The sequence below is a fragment of the Mustela nigripes genome, chromosome 1 (genome assembly GCF_022355385.1).
Source record: "Mustela nigripes isolate SB6536 chromosome 1, MUSNIG.SB6536, whole genome shotgun sequence".
NCBI lineage: Eukaryota > Metazoa > Chordata > Mammalia > Carnivora > Mustelidae > Mustela > Mustela nigripes.
Genome location: NC_081557.1, coordinates 213,771,114 through 213,793,622, shown reverse-complemented (window position 1 = coordinate 213,793,622; position 22,509 = coordinate 213,771,114). Strand labels below are relative to the sequence as shown.

The following is a 22,509-nucleotide window of genomic DNA, read 5'->3' as shown; positions in this document are numbered from 1 at the left end:
GCATCAGGCTCTCTGCTCCGTGGGGAGCCTTCTTCCCCCTCTGCCTGCCTCTCTGCCTACTTGTGATCTCTCTGTCAAATAAATAAAATCTTTAAAAAAAAAAAAAAGGGTTAGCTGTTCTGGTGGTCATTAATATGGTTCTAAAGGCCAAGGACACATCTTGAAAGTAAAGTAAGGCTTGTGGGCACAGCTATGGCAGGTCACCTGATCTGTTACTTACTGTGCTTGGAGTCAATATTTCAGGGTTACGTGTACAAAGTTATATCATTTTCCCAGGGAAGCCCAGAAGCATCAATGCCCTGCCTTCCATGGGAGACAGAGCAGAACCAGCAGGGGCCCCGGTCAGCCTGTCCAGTTTCCCTCCTCTGGCCTCAGGGCTGGCCTCCCAGACCCCTACTGTCCCCAAGGTCAACCCTGCTCAAGGCTGAGGGGCTTGACAAACCTGGGCTTTCTTCCAGGCTTTCCACTGCTGGTACGCGGCTCTGTACGCCTCCATCTTCTGTTCATACTCTTCCCTGTGCTCTTCCAGCAACTCACTTATCTCAGCTTGAATTTCTGCCTCATATGCTGCTTCGTCTGCTTCCCGGTCAACTTTTTCCCTTTAAAAGAATTTATAGTAGCTTTGTTATCTCTTGACATTAAGTAACAGAGTAGTAATAACAGCAAACACCTGTATGGAGCTAGCTGTGTGACAGGTCCTCGTCTGACAGCTTTGCACCCGTTGGTCCTCAACCCTGGGAGGCCAATACTATGATCATCTGCATTTTACACGCAAGGAGACTGGAGCACAGAGAGATGAAGGAACTTGCCTAAGGACACACAGCTGGCGAGTGGAAGAGCTGAACTATGAGCTATAGATTGCTATTTATGGCTAAGCAACGGTGCCCCCCTGGGAAGACAGCATACAGACACAGCCCTTGTAGATTCCAGGCCAGGAGAGGTAGTGGGTCATCGCAGTTACTAGTGCTTCAAGTCTCTGAGGAACCTCTTCAATACGTTGCTTCTGAGCCCCTGAAACTACTAGTCTGACTTTGGATTGGCAATTTGAGTTTTTCTTTGATGATTCTGCTGACACTTTATCAGGAGCTCTGACCAGCCCAAAGCGGTGTTTCCTGCAGCGTGCTTGGTAGGACATTAGTGCTGTGAAATCTGCGCTAAAAGGTGTTGTGGCCCTAGCCACGCGGAGATTAAATAAACGTGGTATATGAAACAGTGTGTGATTCTTTTGGAAAGCGGTGGCAGGCATGCCACACCCAACACCTCCTTCCTCCTCCCCAGCCCAAAATTGTAGCTCATTGCCCAGGCTTACTTGATCACTGCTGCCAGGCCTTCAGGTTTTACTCCTAAAGTTCCTGTTCCTTTTGGATAAACTTACTCAGGTGCCTGAGGCTGACACAGATTTGCTTACATTCACATGGGGCCTGGTGGTTTAGCAATTAGCATTTAGCTAGGGTACAGACTCTGCGCTCTAGGATACTACTGAAGACCTCACTTTGGAAACACAATAGCACTGAAAATTTATAAACATTGTAGAAATCCGACTCAGAAATTATGCTCTATCTTCGACATATAGAGACCCACTTGCTTTGCTCCCTGTTATTCAGAGGCATACATAAACTAGTGAAAATTCGATGACTTTTTCAGGGAAGAATTTATGCTGTGTCGTAAGGTGGCCAGGTGAATGGAGAGTGTGGAGAAGGGCTCTCCAAAATAATTGAGGAGGCAGCTACTTATGGAAAGAAGTGGAGTTAAGGATCACAAAAAGTGTCACCTACAGGTGACCTTAAGGGCAAATTTCCTATAAAATTTAGTTTATTCTAAACTGAAGGAAGGAGGAAAGAGAAAGCAGGGAAATACTTATGTTCTGCTTCTGGGAAGGAGAGGTAGTCTGGGAGATGGAATTCAGAAGCTGAAACACTGGAATTTCTGGAAGACACCGTGGTTTCTTTGGGACAGACTGTATGAATTTGTTTTTCTTCAGCTAATATTAACTGAGCAGATACTGAATGGCGGGTGCTCTGTTTGGGATCAGAGATCCAATGGCAATCTGGTCCTTTCAGAAAGCATGATATTGTGTTTGTCCTGGGAACTGTAGGATGTTTTCTGAGCCTTATGAAAATTACAACCCTAAAAGAAAATTACAATCTGCAGCTATTTTTGGCTGAAACAGAGCTGTCTTCAAAGCAAAGTACCCAATAACCGCCCACATTTATTACTTTTCTTGTGGATGTATGGTACAACATTTACTCAGAAACAATCGGGAAGGGAACAACACCAGCAGCAGAGATGCTCTTTACATAATACACAGAATATGGTTTTATTGTGCTAACTATCCTCTTAGTCATGTATCAAAGTCTAGAGAATTACAGAGCATAAATGTTATCCAAGCATACTTTCTCTCCACACTGTACACAAAGATCAATTCCAAATGGACAAAAGATGAATGAGGAAGACAAAACTATAAAGACTATAGAGACAATAGAGTAGAACATCAACTTGACTCAGGGGAAGGATTTCTAAAGCAGCAGTAGAAAGCACCGATTATAAGCAGAAAGATGAACATATTTTATCTGCTTAAAATTAAGAATTTCTGTCCTCAAAAAGCAGCAAGAGGAAGTAAGAGTCAACTACAGAGGGTATCCGCACATCATCAACAAAGGCCCCCTGTTCAGGACATACACTGAATTCCCACCAACTATGAAAAGGAAACAAAGACAACCAGTTCAGTTCAAAATTCAACAGAAGCCTTGAACAGACAGAGGAAGTCCAAATGGCCAATTCTTGAATGGAAAAATAAGGTCAAGCAAAGTGTAATGTTTGACAACAGCAGGGGACATGGATGGTTTTGGTGATTGGGATCCACAGGAACACTGGCCAGAGTATAAGTGGGCACAACCACGCCAGAAAAGTATCTGGCCTCGGCATGTGGGTATCAAAGAAGCACATCCCCTAAGACACAACAATGTTACTTCCAGGTGTATTTTGGGGGAAGCTTAGATGCATGTACCTTAAAACACATGCAGAAGGATCCCTACAGAAGTGCTGTCTGTAAGCTCAGAAACAGAAGCAACTCAAACGTCTGTCAACAATGAAATGGGCAAATTTTGTTGTATTCATATAATGAAGCATTATAAACAAAGAAAATATATAAACTCCAGCGAACTATGTGATATTAAGTAAATGGATCTCACATAGTTGTGAAGAAACACTAAAGACTGTAGATAGGCCACATATAGGGGATAGTGAACTATCTTTTCTTAGGAATTACACACAGATAAAAACAAGGAAACAAGGACATGCTGATCATAAAAATCTGGGAAATGGTTACTTCTGGGAGGGAGAGGGAAGTAGCTGGGGTTAGGAACATGGGGGCTGGTAATATCCCCAAGTACTGGTAATGCCCCATTTCTTAACCTGGGGAGTGGTTACATCATTATTTATTTGTTTTCTTAGTCGTTATTATTACTTGTTAATTATTTATTCATAATTATTTTTTAAGCCGTATCCATGTTTTATGCATTTTTCTCTGTGCATATATATCCCAATAAAACAACTTTAAAAAAAAGCGTACTTTCTCAGAACAAGTTTCAAGGGTGTATTCGTAAACTTCTGAAATTCTCGAAGAGATTTCATCTCCTTCCAAACTTTTATGATGGTTTTAAGCAATGTTCGATCTTTTTCTTGTTCAGTGTCACGTAGTTTTCTTGTTTGCCTAGAAGACAGAATATTATTATTATTATTTATACACATCAAAAACTAATGACGTATGGTGACTAACATATCAATAAACAAAAGACACTAAAAAAATTTACAAAAAGTTATTTAGATGGGTTTGCAAATAGAAAGAAGAAACTAATAACTATAATAACTACATATAATAAACTATAATAACTATAGCATAGTATATTTAACTTGATACCTATGATACTTCTTAAGTGCTGGAAACCCGACGATATGAATGGAAATTTGAAGACAATAAGAGGCCAATGTGTTTCAAGAGGTTATTTGGTTTTGTTTTCCCTAGGTGAATCTCACTTCAATTAAACTAAATTACCTTCTAAAGTTCTTATTAATACTATGTACCCTTAGGCAAACAGCCATCTTTGAAATTGTAAAAATAAGAAGCCCAGTAAACTCAATTCTCATGGACTAAACTATTGTACACTTAGGGAAGTATGTTGTTGTCCTAGTTAACAACAAACATACTGTAGTCTGTCTCTGTTAACACAAATCACAAGTTCTACATTTAGGAGATGAGGTAATGTCACTGCCTGCCTAGGAGAGTTTTCTAACCAGATTAACAATACTTCAGGTTGATTTGAAGAGGCACCAAATGGTTGGTGATTGTTGGAAATGCTTTCATGTTTATTTCCATTATTTAAAGTGTCTGGAAATTATTTAATGCCTTACTTTAAGCCCTCTTATGAATGATAGTCAAATCCAGAACCCAAATGTACTCTATTATGTTATTAATTACTTTTTAAAAATTTTTTAAAAAGATTTTTATTTATTTGACAGAGAACACAAGTAGGCAGAGAGGCAGGCAGAGAGAGAGGAGGAAGCAGGCTCCCTGCTTGAGCAGAGAGCCCGATGCAGGGCTCGATCTTAGGACCCTGAGATCATGACCTGAGCCGAAGGCTTTAACCACTGAGGCTTTAACCCACTGAGGCACCCAGGCGCCCCTGTTTTTAATTACTTAATTAGACAATTTTTCTTTTCTTGAACAAGTACCAGGTATTTCTCCAGATGATTCAGAAATGTCTAGGAGATTGAGGGTGTCTTTGTCCTCAAGGAATTTACCATTTAGCTCAGGAGTCAGACACACTGATAAATGATGACATACAACGTGAGTGCTCTTGGAAACCACAGAGGCAGGGTCTCATTAATTAGCATCTCCTGACCTCCAGAAGGAAGGTCCGAGTCTGGAGGGTGTACTTGTGATGACTCAGGTGTGGAGGTGGTACAGAGGCCTAGGTTTCTAATCATTCAGCTGCCGGCTCCAGAAAAAGAGGATGGTGGGAGATGGCAGCCAGTTAGCAGCTGGATGGCCAAGATTCGAGACTCTGAAGACCTCACAGAAGCAAGAAAGCAATGAATTAAGAAACATTCTCCTTCATCATCATCATCATCATCATCTTCTTCTTTTTTTTTTTTTTTAATTTTATTTATTTATCTGAGAGAGAGAGAGTGAGGGCACACAAGCAGAAGGGAGGGGCAGAGGGAGTCGCAGACTTCCCGCTGAGCAGGGAGCCCAGGGAGGGCTAGATCCCAGGACCTTGAGTTCTTGACCTGAACTGAAGTCAGGTGCTTAACCGTCGGAGCCACCCAGGCACCCCCAAAATGTCCTTCTTGAAAATCAGTAAGGCATGTGTTTAAGGGCACGGAGGTTGGAATCAGACTCTGTAGGTTTTGCTGGCCTCGGGCAAACAACTTAACTTCTCCAAGCCTCATCTGTGAACTTGGGGTGCTAATGGAATGCACTCCATAGGGCTGTTGAGAGGAATAAGTGTTAATACAAGAACCGTGCCTGACATCCAGTAAGTGACCCACAAATGTTAGCTGTCAGTATCAAGTGGCCTATTCTTCTCTTATGCTGCCTCCCTTTGAAAAACTTCAATGTAATATTATTTTACTGAGTCATGTGACACCTTAAGGCTTTCTGATATACTTTCTACTTGCTTTTTTAGTACCTGACAAAATAGTTTCTCAGAAATGCTAAAAAAGAACACTTGGCAAGAAAAATTTGACATCTGAGCTAAAGAAGAAAGCATCATGGAAGAATATTTAATGACAAATCGTAGTCAGGGCTCTAGAGGAAAGGAAAAGGCAGTTGTGTTCAAGGAGTCAGGTAACCCTTTTTTGAAACCTGGTACAGATGGAGTCCAGAGTGTGGAATGGAGTTGCAAGCCAGAGGTGAAATTCTGGGAGCCACTGGCTTCTGGATGTTCTTTCCAACCACAGGACTGGATTCAAATGTCAGGAGGAAATGCAGATTAATAAAGAAAACAAAAAGAAACACTTGGGAGGAACTCTGAACCTTGGGGCACTGGGCAGAGGAGAATACGTAGACCAAGGACAGTGGGAAGGACAGGGGCAGGGGAGGGGGGCAGACATCCACGAGAGGGTGGCGAAGGGAGGGGAAGGGAAGAAATATGTCACACCAGGCCCCTCTGGTGACAGGATCTCTCATGGTGAAGAGGCCAGGTAGCAGGAGGGGCTTAGCAAGGCGGAGGCGCCCATGGCCTGTGGCAAGATCAGCCTCCGAGGAAAGGTGGGTAGGCCAGTGAGGATGGGGTCGAGGGAACGGGAGGCGAGGGAGGAGAGCAGCAAGAAAGCTCGTGTTTTCCACAAGTTTGGGTGTGAAGGAAAACAGAGAGAAAGCGGCAGCCAGATGGGGATCTAGAGTCATATTTAATTTGTTCAAGCCTGAGTAGGTCTGAGGGTGAAGACCCAGTAGAAAGAGTTAAATGCGGTGCTTCCCTATCTTGCATGAACATCCACGCTGCCTTCCGTATAGGGCTGGTTCCCGTCAGAGGACAAGCGATGAGGTCAGGAGGCCATTGACAGAAGATAAGATGGAGAATGACTGACGTTTGGGGGCCAAGGTGAGCTGCACCTGCCAGGGTCCCTGTGCATAGCGAGTGGGGCCTCTCAGGGATGCTGGTCAGCGGCAGTCAGGGCCCGCATGAGGGGACAGCCAGGAACAGGCCATCTGCTTAGATTTGTTTGAACAATAGTGAAATGTGAAGAAAAGGCTAGAACCCACTCTCTTACTGGGCCAGAAATGCTGGATCGCAGAGGCGTTCATCTCCAGGGGCAGTGGAAAGAGTGCCCTGGGTCTGGGGGCCCGGGGGGGTCCGCAGGGCCCCCTGCATGGTCTGTCCATCTCTCACACAATTCTGCTAGTTCTCAAATACTGATGAATAAATACGAGTTCTATAAAACCACTACTGTATTCACGACAACTTCCTATCATTTTTCTTACCCAATGTATGCTTAAGCAAAAATTATTTTCACAAGGAGGCTGCATTGTGGGCTTTTTAAAAAAGACTAAATAAGAATTTGCCTTTTAAAACATATTCTTCAACTTTTACAGTGATAGTATCTCAACATTGCTAATTTCCACTTTGCTCGAGGAATTTCCAACTCCAGGCTAGACTGTAAAAAGAAAAATATACATTGAAAGTCCTTGATATATAAATTCCTGTTCAAAGAATTCATTCTGTGGAAATACGCATGCACACAGGAATGTCAATTAGTGTGCAGTTTCTATAATAAAAAAAAGAATAATACAAATGCCTATCAACAGGGAACATCGCATCTCTATAATGTCAGCCTTTGAATAATGATACAGGGCTGCCTTGGTGGTGCAGTTGGCTAAGCATCTGACTCTTAGTGTGGACTCGGGTAGTGATCTCAGGGTCTTGGGATTGAGCCCCGGGTCAGGCTTCACACTCAGCAGGGAGTTTGCTTTCGATTCTCTCTCTCTGCGCCCCCCAGCCCCATGCTTGTGGGCACACACCTGTGCAAATGCTCTCTCTCTAAAATAAATAAATCTTTAGGGCCCCTGGATGACACAGTGGGTTGGGACTCTACCTTCAGCTCAAGTCCTGATTCTAGGGTTCTGGGATCGAGCCCTGCATCGGGTTCTCCGCTAAGCAGGGAGTCTGCTTCCCCCTCTCTCTTTGCCTGTCTCTCTGCCTACTTGTGATCTCTCTCTCTCTCTGTGTCAAATAAATAAATAAAATCCGAAAAAAAAACTTTAAAAATAAATAATAATGCAGAACTAGATATAGTATAAAAGGCAAAGGTTTGAGAGGTATTTTACATAGAAAAGCCAGTTGTGAGATTGTAAATGCAGTATGATTCCTTAAATAAATATATACACACGAATGCATCTGTGTATATAAGTGTGAGTGTTCACACACATAGGTGACTACACATGTGGAAGAACTAGCAACAATCTGCTACCATGATTTCCCGCAACATATGGGATTCCAGAGGATACCTCCTATATTAGGTTATTTCCTTATTGTTTGGCAACAATCAGGGTTTTAACTTCTGAATTTTAATTATGAAAAATTCTAAGAAATAGAGAAGTCCATGTCATAAATCATTAGGACACTTGTACACATTTGGTCACATTTACTCAGGGCTTTTAGTCATGTCTCAAATGTTATAGCTGCATTTGAAGACCTCTTGGACTACATTCCCTTCTCTCCCTCCCTGTAACTGGCATGTGTGCCTTTTCCGTCTGTATCACACATGTGTGTACCTACAACAGACAAGTGTTGTGTTGGGTATTCTTTTTTTTTTTTTTTAAGATTTTATTTATTTGAGAGAGAGAGTGAGAGAGCATGAGAGGGGAGAAGGTCAGAGGGAGAAGCAGACTCCCCATGTTGCTGGGAGCCTGATGCGGGACTTGATCCTGGGACTGTAGGATCATGACCTGAGCCGAAGGCAGTTGCCCAACCAACTGAGCCACCCAGGTGCCCCTGTGTTGGGTATTCTTTAGGGTTTATGAGCTGTCTCACACGGCGAGAATCCCTCTTACACCTGGATGTTCTCATTCAACATTCCTTTCTCCATATTTGTACACGCAGATCTAACTCAGTCAATTTAACTGAGCTACAGATGTTCAGTGTAAGACTATCAGATGTGGTCATTCTGGTATGGGGTCATTCCCAGCACCTCCTCAATTTTGTAAATGATGCTGTGAATTCCTTATACACTAAATGTCCTCCATGTGCATACATGCTTGTAACTCTTAGAGTACACCCACCGGAAACAGAATTTTCTGGGTCCCAGCTTACAGGCATTTCCCACTTTGCTAGCCTATGGTCAGGATGCCCTCTAAACTGGTGTCTGTACGGGTGCCTGGGTGGCTCAGTTGGCTAAGCGTCTGCCTTCAGCTCAGGTCATGGTCTCAGGGTCCTAGGATCGAGCCCCACATCACGCTCCCTGCTCAGTGGGGAGTCTGCTTCTCTCTCTCCCACTCCCCCTGCTTGTGCTCTCTCTCTTCTCACTCTGTTAAATAAATAAAATCTTAAAAAAAATAAATAAAGTGGTGGCTTTCGCAATGTTTGTTTACAGGAGCAGAGTAGGTTACAATATCTTACAACCTCATTCTTTTCTTGGACTTCAAATTTGGTGTTAAAAGGATGGATCTACCTCAGTACTTCATATGGCTTAATTTCTCATGTATTCAACGCATTTGGAAAAACTGAAAAGAAGCTTTCAATGAGGATACATCTAACAGAAACAAAAAAAGTAGAAGTTACAATTACAGACTTTACTCACCGAATTTCAGATTTATACTCATTGATGGCTTTTTGGGTTGTATCAAGAGATTTATGAGGCTTTGCTGGATTCATTCCTGTCTGAACTGCATTTCTTAGAGCTTGAAGCTTAAAAAAATATGGATACAGGTTTTAAGTTAGAGACTACCACCTACTGCAAATTATGTGCCTTGAACCACCCACCTTGCCAGGGCAAAATGATGCCAGCAAAGCTGTGAATGGATGTTCAAGCATTCAGCTCTTCCCACACTTTAACCTCAACGAACTCTGACAGAGAGCTCTTTCTTCTACTCTTAAAAAAGAAAAGGAATGACAAAAGGACAGGGTATGTCCTCCCCTGTTCTATAGCCCAGATAATTACATTGCTCATGATACGTGTTGCTTTTATGTGTGTGTCTCGGAAATACGGTTTCTCTCAAGGCTAACAGTGGCTCTTTCTGGGTCCTGGATATACAGGGATATTTTGGGAACAGATCATAAACCTGTAGACTCAAAAAGAGGCAATGTGGCATTATCCCTTGTTTGGGCCGGTAGGTTTTAAAGTCAGGGTGTGGGACTAAAATTGCCCACAGTCAAAATTACTCAAGAAAATCCCATGGGATGGTGTCACATTGGAAGTTAGTGCCATTTCTTTGAGCATCATTGGAGACAACTGACTCGTGTTTGGGTACCACATTATAGCAAATTACACGTCAAGATGAGAACGCCTCTGAGGACAGAGAGATTCTCAAGCCATGCATAGGCTCAGCATCTGAGGTCATGCAAGCAAGACACAGCTACGTATCTTCCATTAAAAGCCCACACTCCTTTGCAGGTGACACTACTTGCACCGTTTGCACAAACCTTTCTCCTTAAGCCAAGTGTGAGCCACTGAATTTGCACACGTGAAATGTACATTGTCATAGCCTTCCGTTTGCTTCCAGATAGAACAATCTATCATCCATCATAGGCCCCTTCAGGGTGCATGAACATTTGCTGCAGGCTGGTGTTTTTGTTGCTTGGGCTCATCAGAAGCACCAAACCCATCAACAGTAAGAACGGAAGAATGTACCTTATCAGTGAGGAATTTTGCCTTGTTTCTCTGCTGTCTTGCAAGGTACTGGTCGTATAGTTGGGCCAGCTTGGCTGCCAAAACATGCTCTCGGCTAAAACAAGGATGATGAGTGAAGATTAACCCTGAAATATCAATGTCCAGTTGGAAATTTCCAGGGGGGTCCCCAGATCCAATCATGTGTTGACTCCTGTGGACATATTTTACTGCCTGTTAAAGAGAACAGAGTATGGGGGGACCCCAATTAAAGCACTCACTGGATAATGATGATTTAATGTGCAATGGACAACAGCCAGTTGCACCAGGACCCACAAGTGGGAATATATGAGTTTATTTCTTTTTAGGCATTTTGTTTCATTTTTCACACCTTCCCCGAGATCAGTAGACTATTAATGTATACTTAGAACTTATGATTTCCTGGGGGACTTCAACACAGTGTATCTTCATTTACTTTAATACAATAATGTGTCTTCTCCTATGACATTCAATCTGTCTTTGATGAGAGGACCAAGAGATTTTTTGCTTAAAAAAATGTCCTTGTTAAAACCAGGATGTGTTTACAAATGGTAGTCTTGAATAGAATGGACTGACTCTATCTCAGCTCCTTCCAGAATATGCTGAGTTGAGTCTCCATTTCCATTTATAGGGAGGGAAGACCATCTCTGCTAGGATCATATTCCACTGTTATTTCATGTCTTATAAAAGCTCCAGTTCTGATCATTAATATCCTTATACTTCAGACTGCCACAATGGAGGGCATAATTTCTTTTCTCTTTCGTCCGGATAACAGTATTCAGTTATAACCCACATTGGTGTTAGAAGCTTATTTTATTTTATTTTTTTGTTTTTAAGAGAGAGTGAGTGGGGATTGGGGTTGAGAAGAAGGAGAAGGACAGAATTCCAAGCAGGCTCCACGCCCAGCATCCCCACAGGGCTCAATCCCATGACCCTGACATCATGACCTGAGCCAAAATCAAGAGTTGGACATATAACCAACTGAGCCACCCAGGTGCCCTATGTTAGAAGTTTTTCATCTGCAAGTGGACACTATGTGTTTTATAATCACCCAGACTGCTGAGATTAATTAAAAAATTTCTACCTCACAAAGACCTGTACAACTCAACAGCATTCTATAGACTTAATAGAAAATTCCTTTCTAATTGCTCTGCTCCTGCTGGTTCTTGCCTTTCCTCTTGCCATGGGGTTCCAGAGTTATAAGGTCATTCAGGGTGTGGCTCTCAGGTTCCATCCTGTACTCTTCTTGGTATGAGTAAGTAATGTAGGTAGTGTGGTCCAATTTACCTGAAATGTTACCCAAGGCACCTGTACTTCATTTCCCCTTCCCCACATCTGCATTAGCCCATGGTCAAGTGATTGCTGGTGGTCTCTGCTTTAGGCTCAGCTCAACCACATAAAAAAAGCTTCCAGGACTGTCGTAGTCACTGGGCTAGACTGCTCAAAAGAGCCTAACTCTCTTCCTATAAGAGATAAAGACGGTTCCTTGTTTCTCTTTTTGTTAAATTTATTTTCTTTGACTATATACTGAGAATGATCGTGAAAATAGTGGAAATAATTTCTTCTAAGAATAAATGATATTTATAGAACATATTATTTTAATCTTGAAATTGATTTGATTCTTCATTTTTCAATTGAAAACCCAAACCCAAAACTACCAGAGGTGATGCAAATGGATTATCTGCTGATGGTCTTGGCATGTGTGGAGATGCATGCCAATGGAGAAAGAAATTTAAAAGCTATAAAGGGGTGCCTGGGTGGCTTAGTCAGTTGAGCGACCGACACTTGGTTTTGGCTCAGGTTGTGATCTTGGGATCCTGGGATCAAGCCCCTGATTGGGTTCTGTGCTCAGCAGGGAGTCTGCTTCTCTTTCTTCTCTCTCCCTCTCCCTCCATTTCTCCCCTTGCTCACGTATTCTCGCTAAAAAATAAATAATCTTTAAAAAATTAAAAAAATAAGAGTGATACAGAGAAAGAATAATCATTGCTGGGATTAACATGCAAGTCTCTATATTTGCCCTGGGAAAATAACAGGAACAGAGTCTGAATCCAGTCCAGAGCCTGCTATAGAATCTGTGGCTGTTGTTCTGGTCCTCTCTGGAAGCTTTCTCATTCCCATCTTCTGGGCATGAGGTGAGGGTCACAAGTCTCACTTATAATTGACCAGCTTGTCTTTGCTATGGATAAGGTGAATCTAGGAGAAAAAGATAAAGCCCTTTCCCCTGGTGTTGTTAAGCTTAGATTATCAAGGGTCATGTCTCCTAACATATGGAGAATCCAGGTCTGTCAGCAATCAGAGGCAATGAAACTAGTTAACATTCAAGGAGAACCAGGGAAAAGAGAGGCAGAGAAAGAGACAGCCACCAAATTCCTGGTTCCCAAAGTCCCTGCTTCATTTTTATGATTTATCTCCAGATCCTTCCCAGTTTTACGGACCACCAAATTCTCTCTTTACTTAAGCTGATTTGCTTTAGTTTTTATCATTTGCAAACCAAAGAGTGCTGGTTCATGCAGTGCTTATAACATAGTAGGTGACCAGTGCTCTGTGTACCATCGGTGAGAATGGTGAAGAGGGAAGAGGTAACCTTACCAAGTGGTAATTAACAAGGAGGTTGGGGTCGGTAAATTCCTCAAAATGGCAGGCAGTTTCGTGAAGGGGAGGCTCCTACACATATGCCTCCCAGGAATGTCATGCCAACTTCCAATCACAGAATCTTTAATTTTTTAAAAAATGTAGACTCTGTGCCCATCGTGGTGCTCAAACTCATGACCTTGAGATCAAGAGTCACAGGCTCTATAGACTGAGCCAGCCAGGTTCCCCCTGACAGAATTTGCAACACTTGACATTTCTGTCTACCCGGATACTAGGGACAGTCTAAGGCCATGTTTGAATATTGCTACCTCTATATTCTCTGAGCTTAGGACAACTGAGAATATAGTGGATTTTCCGTTAAGGATGGGAAGAATAAAAATAAAAGAAGGAAGGAAGGAAATGCGGAAGGAAGGAAGGAGCGGAGGAGGCAGGAAGGGAGGCAGGAGGGAAGCTACTGGGATTGCTTTCAACAACCCTGATGCTACTTTGACATCAGGATTAGGTGAACTGCATTTTATATTGTTTATGTCTGATGTTCAATGATCCCTTGGCATTTTAATTTTTTAAGTTTTGGAATAGTTCCTTCTTAAGAAGTATTCAATTGCATTCTTTCTCATTGGATGTCTAACTTTGTTCTTTGCATGATATGGACTCTCTTTTTCTATTTCTCTATTTTTAATGGTCTCTCACAAAGATCTTAAACTCGGAAGAGTAGAATATTCTACTTTAACGAACTACTGATGAGGGAGGGGTTTGGTCAGTCCTGCTGGGTTAGCTTTGGGCCTGAGAGCTCTGAGGCATAAATTCAGCATTAATGGCCCAGGGAATCACCAACTCCTGATCCAGAACACTAACTTGGTTTTCTGTCACTGGGATGCCAGGGTTACGCCAGAGCCCAGGAAAGCCACTGTTCTGCAGGAGAGACCACTGAAGAGAGGAATAAGCAAGGAGTTTCTTCTAGAGACATTCAACTCAGCTGAATCATTTGAATAACATTCAGTTTGTACTTTGATTGAGGTGTCTCTATGTGCCAGCCTCCTACTCCGTGCTATGGTTAAAAGAAGAAGAAAACCCCCTCTTTGCTTTTAGTCATTTACAGGCTAGTGGGGGGTAGTGGGGGGGTGCGTTAATAAGCTATCAGCGAAGCCCTCTCGCCCGTTTATCACCTTCTGTGTTCCTGCATCATGTCAAAACTCCCAGATGGTATGCATTTAATATTTTTTTCTTAAAGGCAAGCCTCTTACATGGAACAGTGGAAAAAACATGGGTTTTGACATTGGACAGATCTGAATAAATGTAGGAAAATGTAAAAGTTAGTAAAGAAATAAAATTGTGAAAAAACTAATCCAAAAAGAGATGCATTATGTTTTGAATCACTGGAAGGTTCCACAACCACATTCCCCAAAAAAGACTGAGGCGTGTAAGTCCACAGGGAATGGAATAGGTCATGTGGAAAGGGGGAACATGCAAAGAGAATAATATCCCCTTCCTCTAATTTAAACCCTTCTGTATCCTTCCCACACACTCAGATATATTCTTCCCACTTTGCTAGATCCAAAGCCTGACCCTCTGGGAAATGACCTTGGGAGTCTCTAGTCCCTTTGGCTTTTCTCTCTTAATTTTTTTGCTCTGTGATGCTAGATGACCAGCTCACTGAGTGGGACATTCTCCTTCTCTCCTTCCTCATTTCTGTACCCAAGATGGGAAGATAGATCTCTCCTCTCACAGGTATTGGGAGAAAACCACCCTGTCTCATCCTCCTGGCTCCCTCCCCAGAGAGAAGGAAGACTAGACTAGAAGACTATGACTAGAGAGCCAGCTGGAGCCCAACAGCCATTGGTCCGGGTTCTCTGCTGTCCCTTATTAGCTCTCTCCTGAGAACCTGCTTACTGGCCCCGCGTGTTCTCCTAGTCACTCCTCATGGTGAACTCACCAGGGCTGTGCTGAACGGGAGCAGAATTCATGGGATTTGAAGCAGGAAGCTCATCTGGTCTTGCATTCCAGTAGCCTTCTGCTGTCCGGTTTTACCCTTAGGGAGTCTGATCTCTGCATCCCTCTATGACCCCCGTGCATTTCCCAACTAGCTCATAACTTCTGAAGCAGACAGATAAGATTAATTGGCTCTCTTAATACCCAACTCAACATAGCACTTACTCTTCTGTTTTCTCACTGCAACTCATAATTTAGTGCCTCATTATATCAGTGTATCCTGCTGAACCAGATGGAAGGTGAAGGAAGACTGATGTACTACTGGATATGTGCACAAGGGGATGATTGTCTTGATCACTAATTATATCATGTGTCTGTTGTGTAAGCAAACAGATGACAAATCCCTCATGGACTGTGACTTGGGTTTATGCTTGTTTTGTGATCATCTACTCCCATGATCACGTTTCTGCACAAAGTAGCCACTTTTTTTTTTTTAACATTTTATTTATTTGACAGAGAGAGACACAGTGAGAGAGAGAACACAAGCAGTGGGAGTGGAAGAGGGAGAAGCAGGCTTCCCACTAGCAGGGAGCCCGATGTGGGACTTGATCCCAGGACCCTTGGATGACAACCTGAGCCGAAGGCAGTCGCATAACTGACTGAGCCACCCAGGTGCCCCAAAGTAGCACTCATTAATACTTGTCTGTAATAACAAAATTTCATAGAAATTCACAATTTAAGAAAAAGTGGGATACAGTGACATCACCTTAATAACCACAATGCTCCTCTGAGGCAGAGAAGATTATTATTGTTCCTATTTTTCAACCCAGGAAATGGGCACAGAGGTAAAGGGACCCTCCCAAAGTTGCACAGTAGTTGTTGACAGGACAGCTCAGATGCTCCAACTTACACCTGTGTTTTCTCTGTTGGGCAGCCTGCTTTCCAGAATGATCATTAAATCCCCTCATTCTGTTTCACTTTATCCCTGTTGAAATACTACAAATATAAAATTTTCTGGGTTTCTCAGCAGCTCAGGAAAGGAAAAGCAATATAATTAAACACTAAGGCAGGCAACTGTGTCTGTTGAACACTAGTTGGCACTTACTGAGCTCGGTTCCAAGCTCTCGAATGTACGATCTTCACCCATCTGCACAACTATCCCAGGAGGTAGGTGCTATTATTATGTCCATTTTACAGATGAAGAAATTGCAACACAGACAGTTTACAACACAGAGTTTGCCTTATGAGTGTTAGTGCCTGGACTTACAGCAGGTAGTTTGGTACCAGACCTTAGGAAAACACAGTAAAAAGGATTTTCAAGGATAGAAAATCTCCAGTTGGGGGAACCTGGATGGCTCTGTCGGTTAAACAGCAGACTCTTGATTTCGGCTCAGGTCATGATCTCAGGGTTGTGGGACTGAGCCCCCTGGGCTCCACGCTCAGTGCGGAGTCTGCTTAAGATCCTCTCACTTCCTTTCCCTCTGCCCCTCCCCCTGATGGTGCTCTCTCTCTCTCTCAAAATAAATCAATAAATCTTAAAGAAAAAAGAGAAAATCTCCAGTTAAATAATAAAGAGACATTGAGTGGCAAATAATCCTGCAGCATCGGTGAGATGGCAGAGAAAAAAGAGAAAAATAAGGTCGGCTCGCTTGGTGCAAATAAAGTCACTAACTTAGTCATTCTATGTGGGAATGCAGTCCTTGTTTAAGAAAGGATTAGGTGAGAGGGGGACCTGGGTGGCTCAGTGAGTTAAAGCCTCTGCCTTCCACTCAGGTCATGATCTCCCGGTCCTGGGATCAAGCCCCCATAGGGCTCCTTGCTTGGTGGGAAGCCTGCTTCTCCCTCTCCCACTCCCCCTGCTTGTGTTCCCTCTCTCCCTGTGTGTCTCTCTGTCAAATAAACAAACAAACAAACAAACAAATACATAAATAAATAAAAGAAAGGATTAGGTGAGCAGAGCAGACTGGCTCTTACATAACACACCTGCTGTTTGTTCCTTGTGTGTAAGGTAGTGAACTTAAAACAACCACCAAGGTAGAATGTTATGAATTTGGTACCCCAAGCTACTGGAAGAGCAAAGCACTGGGAAGCACCTTCATGTACTGAAAATGAGGAGTTAGTTGGGCTTACCTTTTTATACAGTGTTTCAAGTTCTGCCTTAATGTCTTGCGCCTGTGTCAGCACTGGTGGTCTGGAAGGAAACGCCTTGGTGGGGTTGGGCAGTGCCAGAATTCTCCCATCATCTCCAAACCACTTCCTTCCCTGCAGATCAAACAGAGGCAAGACCACCATTTTCTTTTAACTGGAGAGAAAACGGTTTACAAAATAAATGACAGCTGCCAGAAAACTCTGGGTCGACATACACATTTCATGCACCTTCCTCTGTCCCGACTAGGTCTTTAAAAGCCTCATTTCCATTAGCAACTGAGTCTTCCCTAACACCCCTGCACAACTAATTGAGGATATAATCCTCACTCCCCTCCAACAAAACCATCACAAAAAGCTTATAGGAGTGCTCAAAAAAGTATTTTCTAGTCATTAGAAATGACAGGAAAAAACCATAGGAGAAAAACAATTGTGAACGTTCAATCTGTGGAGAATGAAACATTGTCCATTGTGCAAAAGTCACCGACATCTGACTCAGCAGGAGAATCCCAAGCCCGGCCAGTAGATGATGGGCGTTTTGGGCAGGGAGGGAGTGTGTGTGGTCTGAGGATCACCAAACGTGTTAAGAGACAAATTGAAAAAAAAAAAAAATTGTGCCATTGTCTGTAGACAGGAGGGCATGAGCATGAGGGTGTGGTGGCGGCCCGGGAGGGTGAGAAGCCGCTCTGACCCGGGAGACGCCCGGGGGCTACAGGTAGGACGGTGCGGCTTACGGGCTCCTGCGTCAGCAGCCTGTTCTCCATGGTGTTCTGACAGGCACGCGGCACCTCCGGTCTTGCCCCAATATAAAGGCCTTCGTCTTCCAGAAATCTGGGCTGTACATTCTCGGGAAGCTTTTTATATGTAGGCACTAGAGAGTACATAAACAAACACCGCAACATTAGTGCCAGCCTACACATTTCAAACCACACTGGAAATTGCATCTGTATTCCTGGAAGCCACAAAGGCCCCATCTTAATTCTCAAGGGCCCAGGACAAGAGGAACATGTTCCCCTGTCATAGCATGCTCTGGAATGGTGACAGGACTCCGCGCCTCGCTCACCAGCGGGGCCTGCTGTGGGGAGGGCGGTGCTCACATCCAAGGCCCTGCTTGGCTTGCTCGCCTGCCCAAAGCACCTGGGCCAGGCCTGGCTTGGAACCTTTCCTTCTGTACAGAAGGGATGATTATATCTATTTCCTGGGTTCTCGGGAGAATTAAAGGAGGTAAAATAAGAGAAAATGCTGCGTAAGTTAAAAACTTAAAAAGAGGATAAAGGAGACAGAGCAGGGAGGGAGGCTTTTCTCAGGAGGCCTTGCAATTTGCACCAACTCGTGAAGGTTGAGAGGGATGGAGCCTGGGGTAGTGTACCCCCCATCCCCCAAGGGCATGGTGTGGCCCAAAGAGTGGGGTAACACTGGGCACTGTGGGGAGGGGCGAGCAGGGGCAGGGCGGATGGAGGGCCCTTCTACTCATCAGCAGCTTGAGTTTTGGTCAGGAGATGGACCCCTGAAGGCTATACCCGGGGAGTGACCTAGCAGATTTTCAGTTCTGGAAAGATCCCTGGGCCTGTGTGGGCAGAGTAAGCCAGAGGAGAAAATAAGAGAAGAAGCCAGGGGACCTGTGAGTGTCCGGAGGTAATTTGGGAGTTAATGAGGAAAAGGTGGAGAGTCTCTTGTTTATAATTATCTCACTCTGAATCTTGCCAAATCCCCGAATCTGCTAATTTTCCTGTATGAGGCCCTTTGCACACTCTGCTTCCCAAACTCACCCACGCAAAACAGCTAATGCCAGTGTTCTTGGAAAAAGCGACCTCGGAGTCCTGAGACAACGGGGGCAAACCTGAGCAAACATGGGGGTCTGCTCCCAGCCCTCCATTCTCATGGCTAGGCAGCTGCCCGGCGCCAACCCAGCGGTCTTCGAAGGTTTTCCTGGAAACGCTTCTGCCTACTCTCACTCTATGTATGCTTACTGTTCGTGGATATGCTATCATACACACAAAGTTAAATCAGGGAAGGTTGAGATTAAAAATATGTGCCAACAGAAGCCCCGATATTTGCTTCCCACGTCCCTGGGGCGAATGCACTCTGCTTTGTCAACCATTCTCCAAGCAGTGACAAGAACGGACCCAGTGACAAAAACATTATTACTCTTGGTCCCATGCTATGTGCTGGTCACAGCACAAGGGCTTCACTGAAGCAATTTCCTCAGTGCTCAAAGGAAGAAGAAACACCTGGAGTCATGTCGTAGGATCGTTTCAGTTCCTCCTGTTTTCTGGTGAGGCACTGAAAATGGAGGAGGTCATTCCTCAAGGAGGAGGAGCTGGGGCAGTGTGGTTCCCCCACCTCCTGTTTGCTAGGCCAGGGGATGGCTCCCCTCCGGACTGGAGCTCAGATTCCCCACTCAGAGCTGGTGCCAGGTGCCGCTGGTGCACCCACAGCCTCTTCCACATACTCCTCTCCCACCCCCGACCCTGGGCTGAGCCAGCCCCTGGCGTCTAACCTCCCCTTCCAGCCCAGGGGGACTCCAGGGACAGGCGTGGCAGGGAGTCCTCTGAGCACAAACACAAAGAGACGGCACTCCTCCTTGGCCCATGCATTTCTCCAAACCCCCAAGGAGCATCAGGACACATTGTGCCTAGTGTGTGGCTTTCGTAGCTGGCTTCCCAGGTCAGAGACCTGCCTTCCCTCCCGTCACTAGCTTTGTGGTCTCAGACTAGTTCCCTAACTTCTCTGGGCTTCCGCTTTTTCATCTGTAAAATGGGTGTAAGAAAGAACCCTTGTCTAGCTCTGGTGTGGAGCCAGGTGAGTTTATACACAAGTACTTAGAAAGGAACCTGGCAGAGGAAGGGCATGGAATGCATTCACTATTATTGTTTTGGCAAAGTTGTAACCTCTGGGCACATTTCCCAGCTACCTACTTTAAAAGGAAATCTGAGATGTCCAACAAATCCCAGTACTTTGGACCATACACGATTCAAAATGACCTATCAAAATGGAACAATAATTTATCCTTGGCTTGGCATTTAACTGGAACTCAGAACACGACAAATGAAAAGAGATCCAAATCCCAGGTAAGGTGAGTGCAGCCCCCCTTCTCAGCCTGAGAGGCTCTCCTGGGGGACTCCCATTTTAAGCTTGAACTATCAGCTAACTAACTGGGGAGGTCCCTCAGGTACTCTTGGGAGGAAAGAAAATTCCAGGGGAAAAAAGAACAAAGGGAAACCCAGTGCAGAAACGAAGCAGGGGGCAGTCACGAGGAGTTAACTGGATGGTCCCTGCTCATGTACCCCGGCCATTGTCCCTGAGGTGAGGAACCTCAGCCAATCTGCTTCGTACCTCCCTCAGAATCTCTGATATGATCATGTCCTCTTGCGTGTGAATGAGATGCCTGGTGGCTGGAGGCTCCAGGATAGTCTCAGGGTGGTGCCCGAAGACAGGGGAACCAGCCAAGTGAGGAGAGGGTTGGGGCTTTCAGCCAGTGCTGCTCTCTATCCCCACCTCTGGGAGAGGACAGGAACTACAGGGTTCATTAATCACCAGTGGCCCTGACTTGGTCTCTCCTCTGGACATAAGAAGCCTCCATAAAAATTCTAGCTGTAGGGGTTTGGAGAACTTCCTAGTCAATGAACACATGGTGGGGCTGGAAGGGAAGGGACCCTGGAGAGGGGATGGAGGCTCCATGATCCTTCTCACATGCCGTGTCCTATGACTCTCTTCATCTCTGTTCTCTCTCATACCATTGTTTTTTTGTTTTGTTTTTTCTTTTTTTAAGATTTTTAAAATTTATTTGAGAGCAAGAGAGAACACAAGCAGGGGAAATGGCAGGCAGAGGGAGAGGGAGAACCAGACTCCCCGCTGAGCAACATGGGGCTCAATCCCAGGACCCCGAGATCATGACCTAAGTCGAAGGCAGGTGCTTAACCAACGAAGTCACCCAGGTGCCCACATATCTTTTATTATATGATAAGTGAGTAAATGTAAGTGTTTCTCTGACTACTATGCACTGTTAGAACAAATTATCAAACCCGAGGCATGGAACCTCCAATTTGTGGCAAAATCAAATAAAAGTATGGGTAATGTGGGGACTCACTACTTGTGATTGGTGTCTAAGCAGAAGGTAGTCTTGCGGGACGGAGTCCTTAACTTGTGGGGTCTGTGCTGACTCCAGGTATAAGTGTCAGAGCTGAACTGTAGGATATCCAGCTAGGTTTGGAGAATTGGTTGGTGTAGGGAACCACCCCCCTCTCCAAATCTGGTCACGTAAGTGTTCTAGCAGGGTTGAGAGGGAGTAGAGGATGAAACAGAGAGATTCTCCTTCTCTCAGCCTGAGTCTCAGACTCTCTCAGACTCTCTGCCCCCAGAACTGGTCGCCAGTTTGATGAGGGGACCCCTCAAAACACCCTGGTGTTTCTCGGGCTAGTCCATCAGTGAGTGAATGTTCAATGGGCATTTGCTCAAGTTCTTTATCCTCAGACACCAGCCGTATTTCACGTGAAGGAAAATGAAGATGCCCGAAGCGAGCAGGAAGGCAAAAAGCGCAAGTACCTGTCACCCTGCTGGGTATGAAGAGGAGTTCTCTTTCCATCTGCAGTCGAACGTGGACGCTTTCATACTCTGCGGGTCTGACGGCTATGAAATCCTCAGCTGCGTGGTCTAAGCCCAACAGAAAATCCTCCTCATCCTTGGCACTGAGCAGCTCTTCCTCGTCCTGCATTACAATAAACAGCAAGAAAAACTGTGCTGTGATTATACGTCTACTTAGAAAAACAAGGGCATTAAACTCATCCAACAACGTATCTTACAAGACAGCGATCTTTTTCTTGTATTCTTTTTTTTAAAGCAAGGGTAAAACTCGATGGCCTTTCATGCTCCCCAAGCGGGTTTTCTTTGTTTTTCACTCTTCCACGTGGTTGGAAAATGTCAAAACCAGAATAGGCTGAAGTCAGAAGAGAGATGCTGGGCAAAGCAATCGAAATCTTAGCAACTCTGGACTCTAAGGGTGTGTATTCTTCCGCATGTACTTCAAGTCCTTGGGCTCAGAAGTTACATGGTACGTTAACCTTCCCCCGGCACTGACCCCAGGGCAAGACGCTGTAAGCAGTGTCCACACTCTGCGCGGTGTATACACCTGCAGCCCAGCCCCACCCGCATTGCCTGTGGGATGGTGGGGAACTTACCAGCCGTTCTTTTATTTTTTTTAATTTATTTATTTTTTTAAGATTTTATTTATTTATCCGACAGACAGAGATCCCAAGTAGGCAGAGAGGCAGGCAGAGAGAGAGGAGGAAGCAGGCTCCCTGCTGAGCAGAGAGCCCGATGCGGGACTCGATCCCAGGACCCTGAGATCATGACCTGAGCCTAAGGCAGCAGCTTAACCCACTGAGCCACCCAGGCGCCCCTTACCAGCCGTTCTAATCCTTGGTTTTCTCCACGACAGGACGGGGACATTAACAAAGCTTACCTCTTAGGGTTTTGTGA

The 22,509-nt window shown here is 44.5% G+C and overlaps 1 protein-coding gene across 4 annotated transcripts in view; it reads right to left on the bottom strand.

The window, feature by feature from the left end:
* Positions 1-22,509, bottom strand: part of CC2D2A (coiled-coil and C2 domain containing 2A) — a 136,520-nt gene that overhangs the window by 71,671 nt on the left and 42,340 nt on the right. For all 4 annotated transcript variants that reach the window (XM_059381164.1, XM_059381168.1, XM_059381167.1 and 1 more), the window contains 7 exons: positions 21,577-21,739; positions 17,766-17,902; positions 17,017-17,148; positions 10,351-10,560; positions 9,301-9,407; positions 3,572-3,712; positions 443-599 (listed from right to left, as the gene is read on the bottom strand). In XM_059381164.1, coding sequence (XP_059237147.1) covers positions 443-599; positions 3,572-3,712; positions 9,301-9,407; positions 10,351-10,560; positions 17,017-17,148; positions 17,766-17,902; positions 21,577-21,739 — 1,047 coding nt within the window. The remainder of the gene's footprint in view (positions 1-442; positions 600-3,571; positions 3,713-9,300; positions 9,408-10,350; positions 10,561-17,016; positions 17,149-17,765; positions 17,903-21,576; positions 21,740-22,509) is intronic.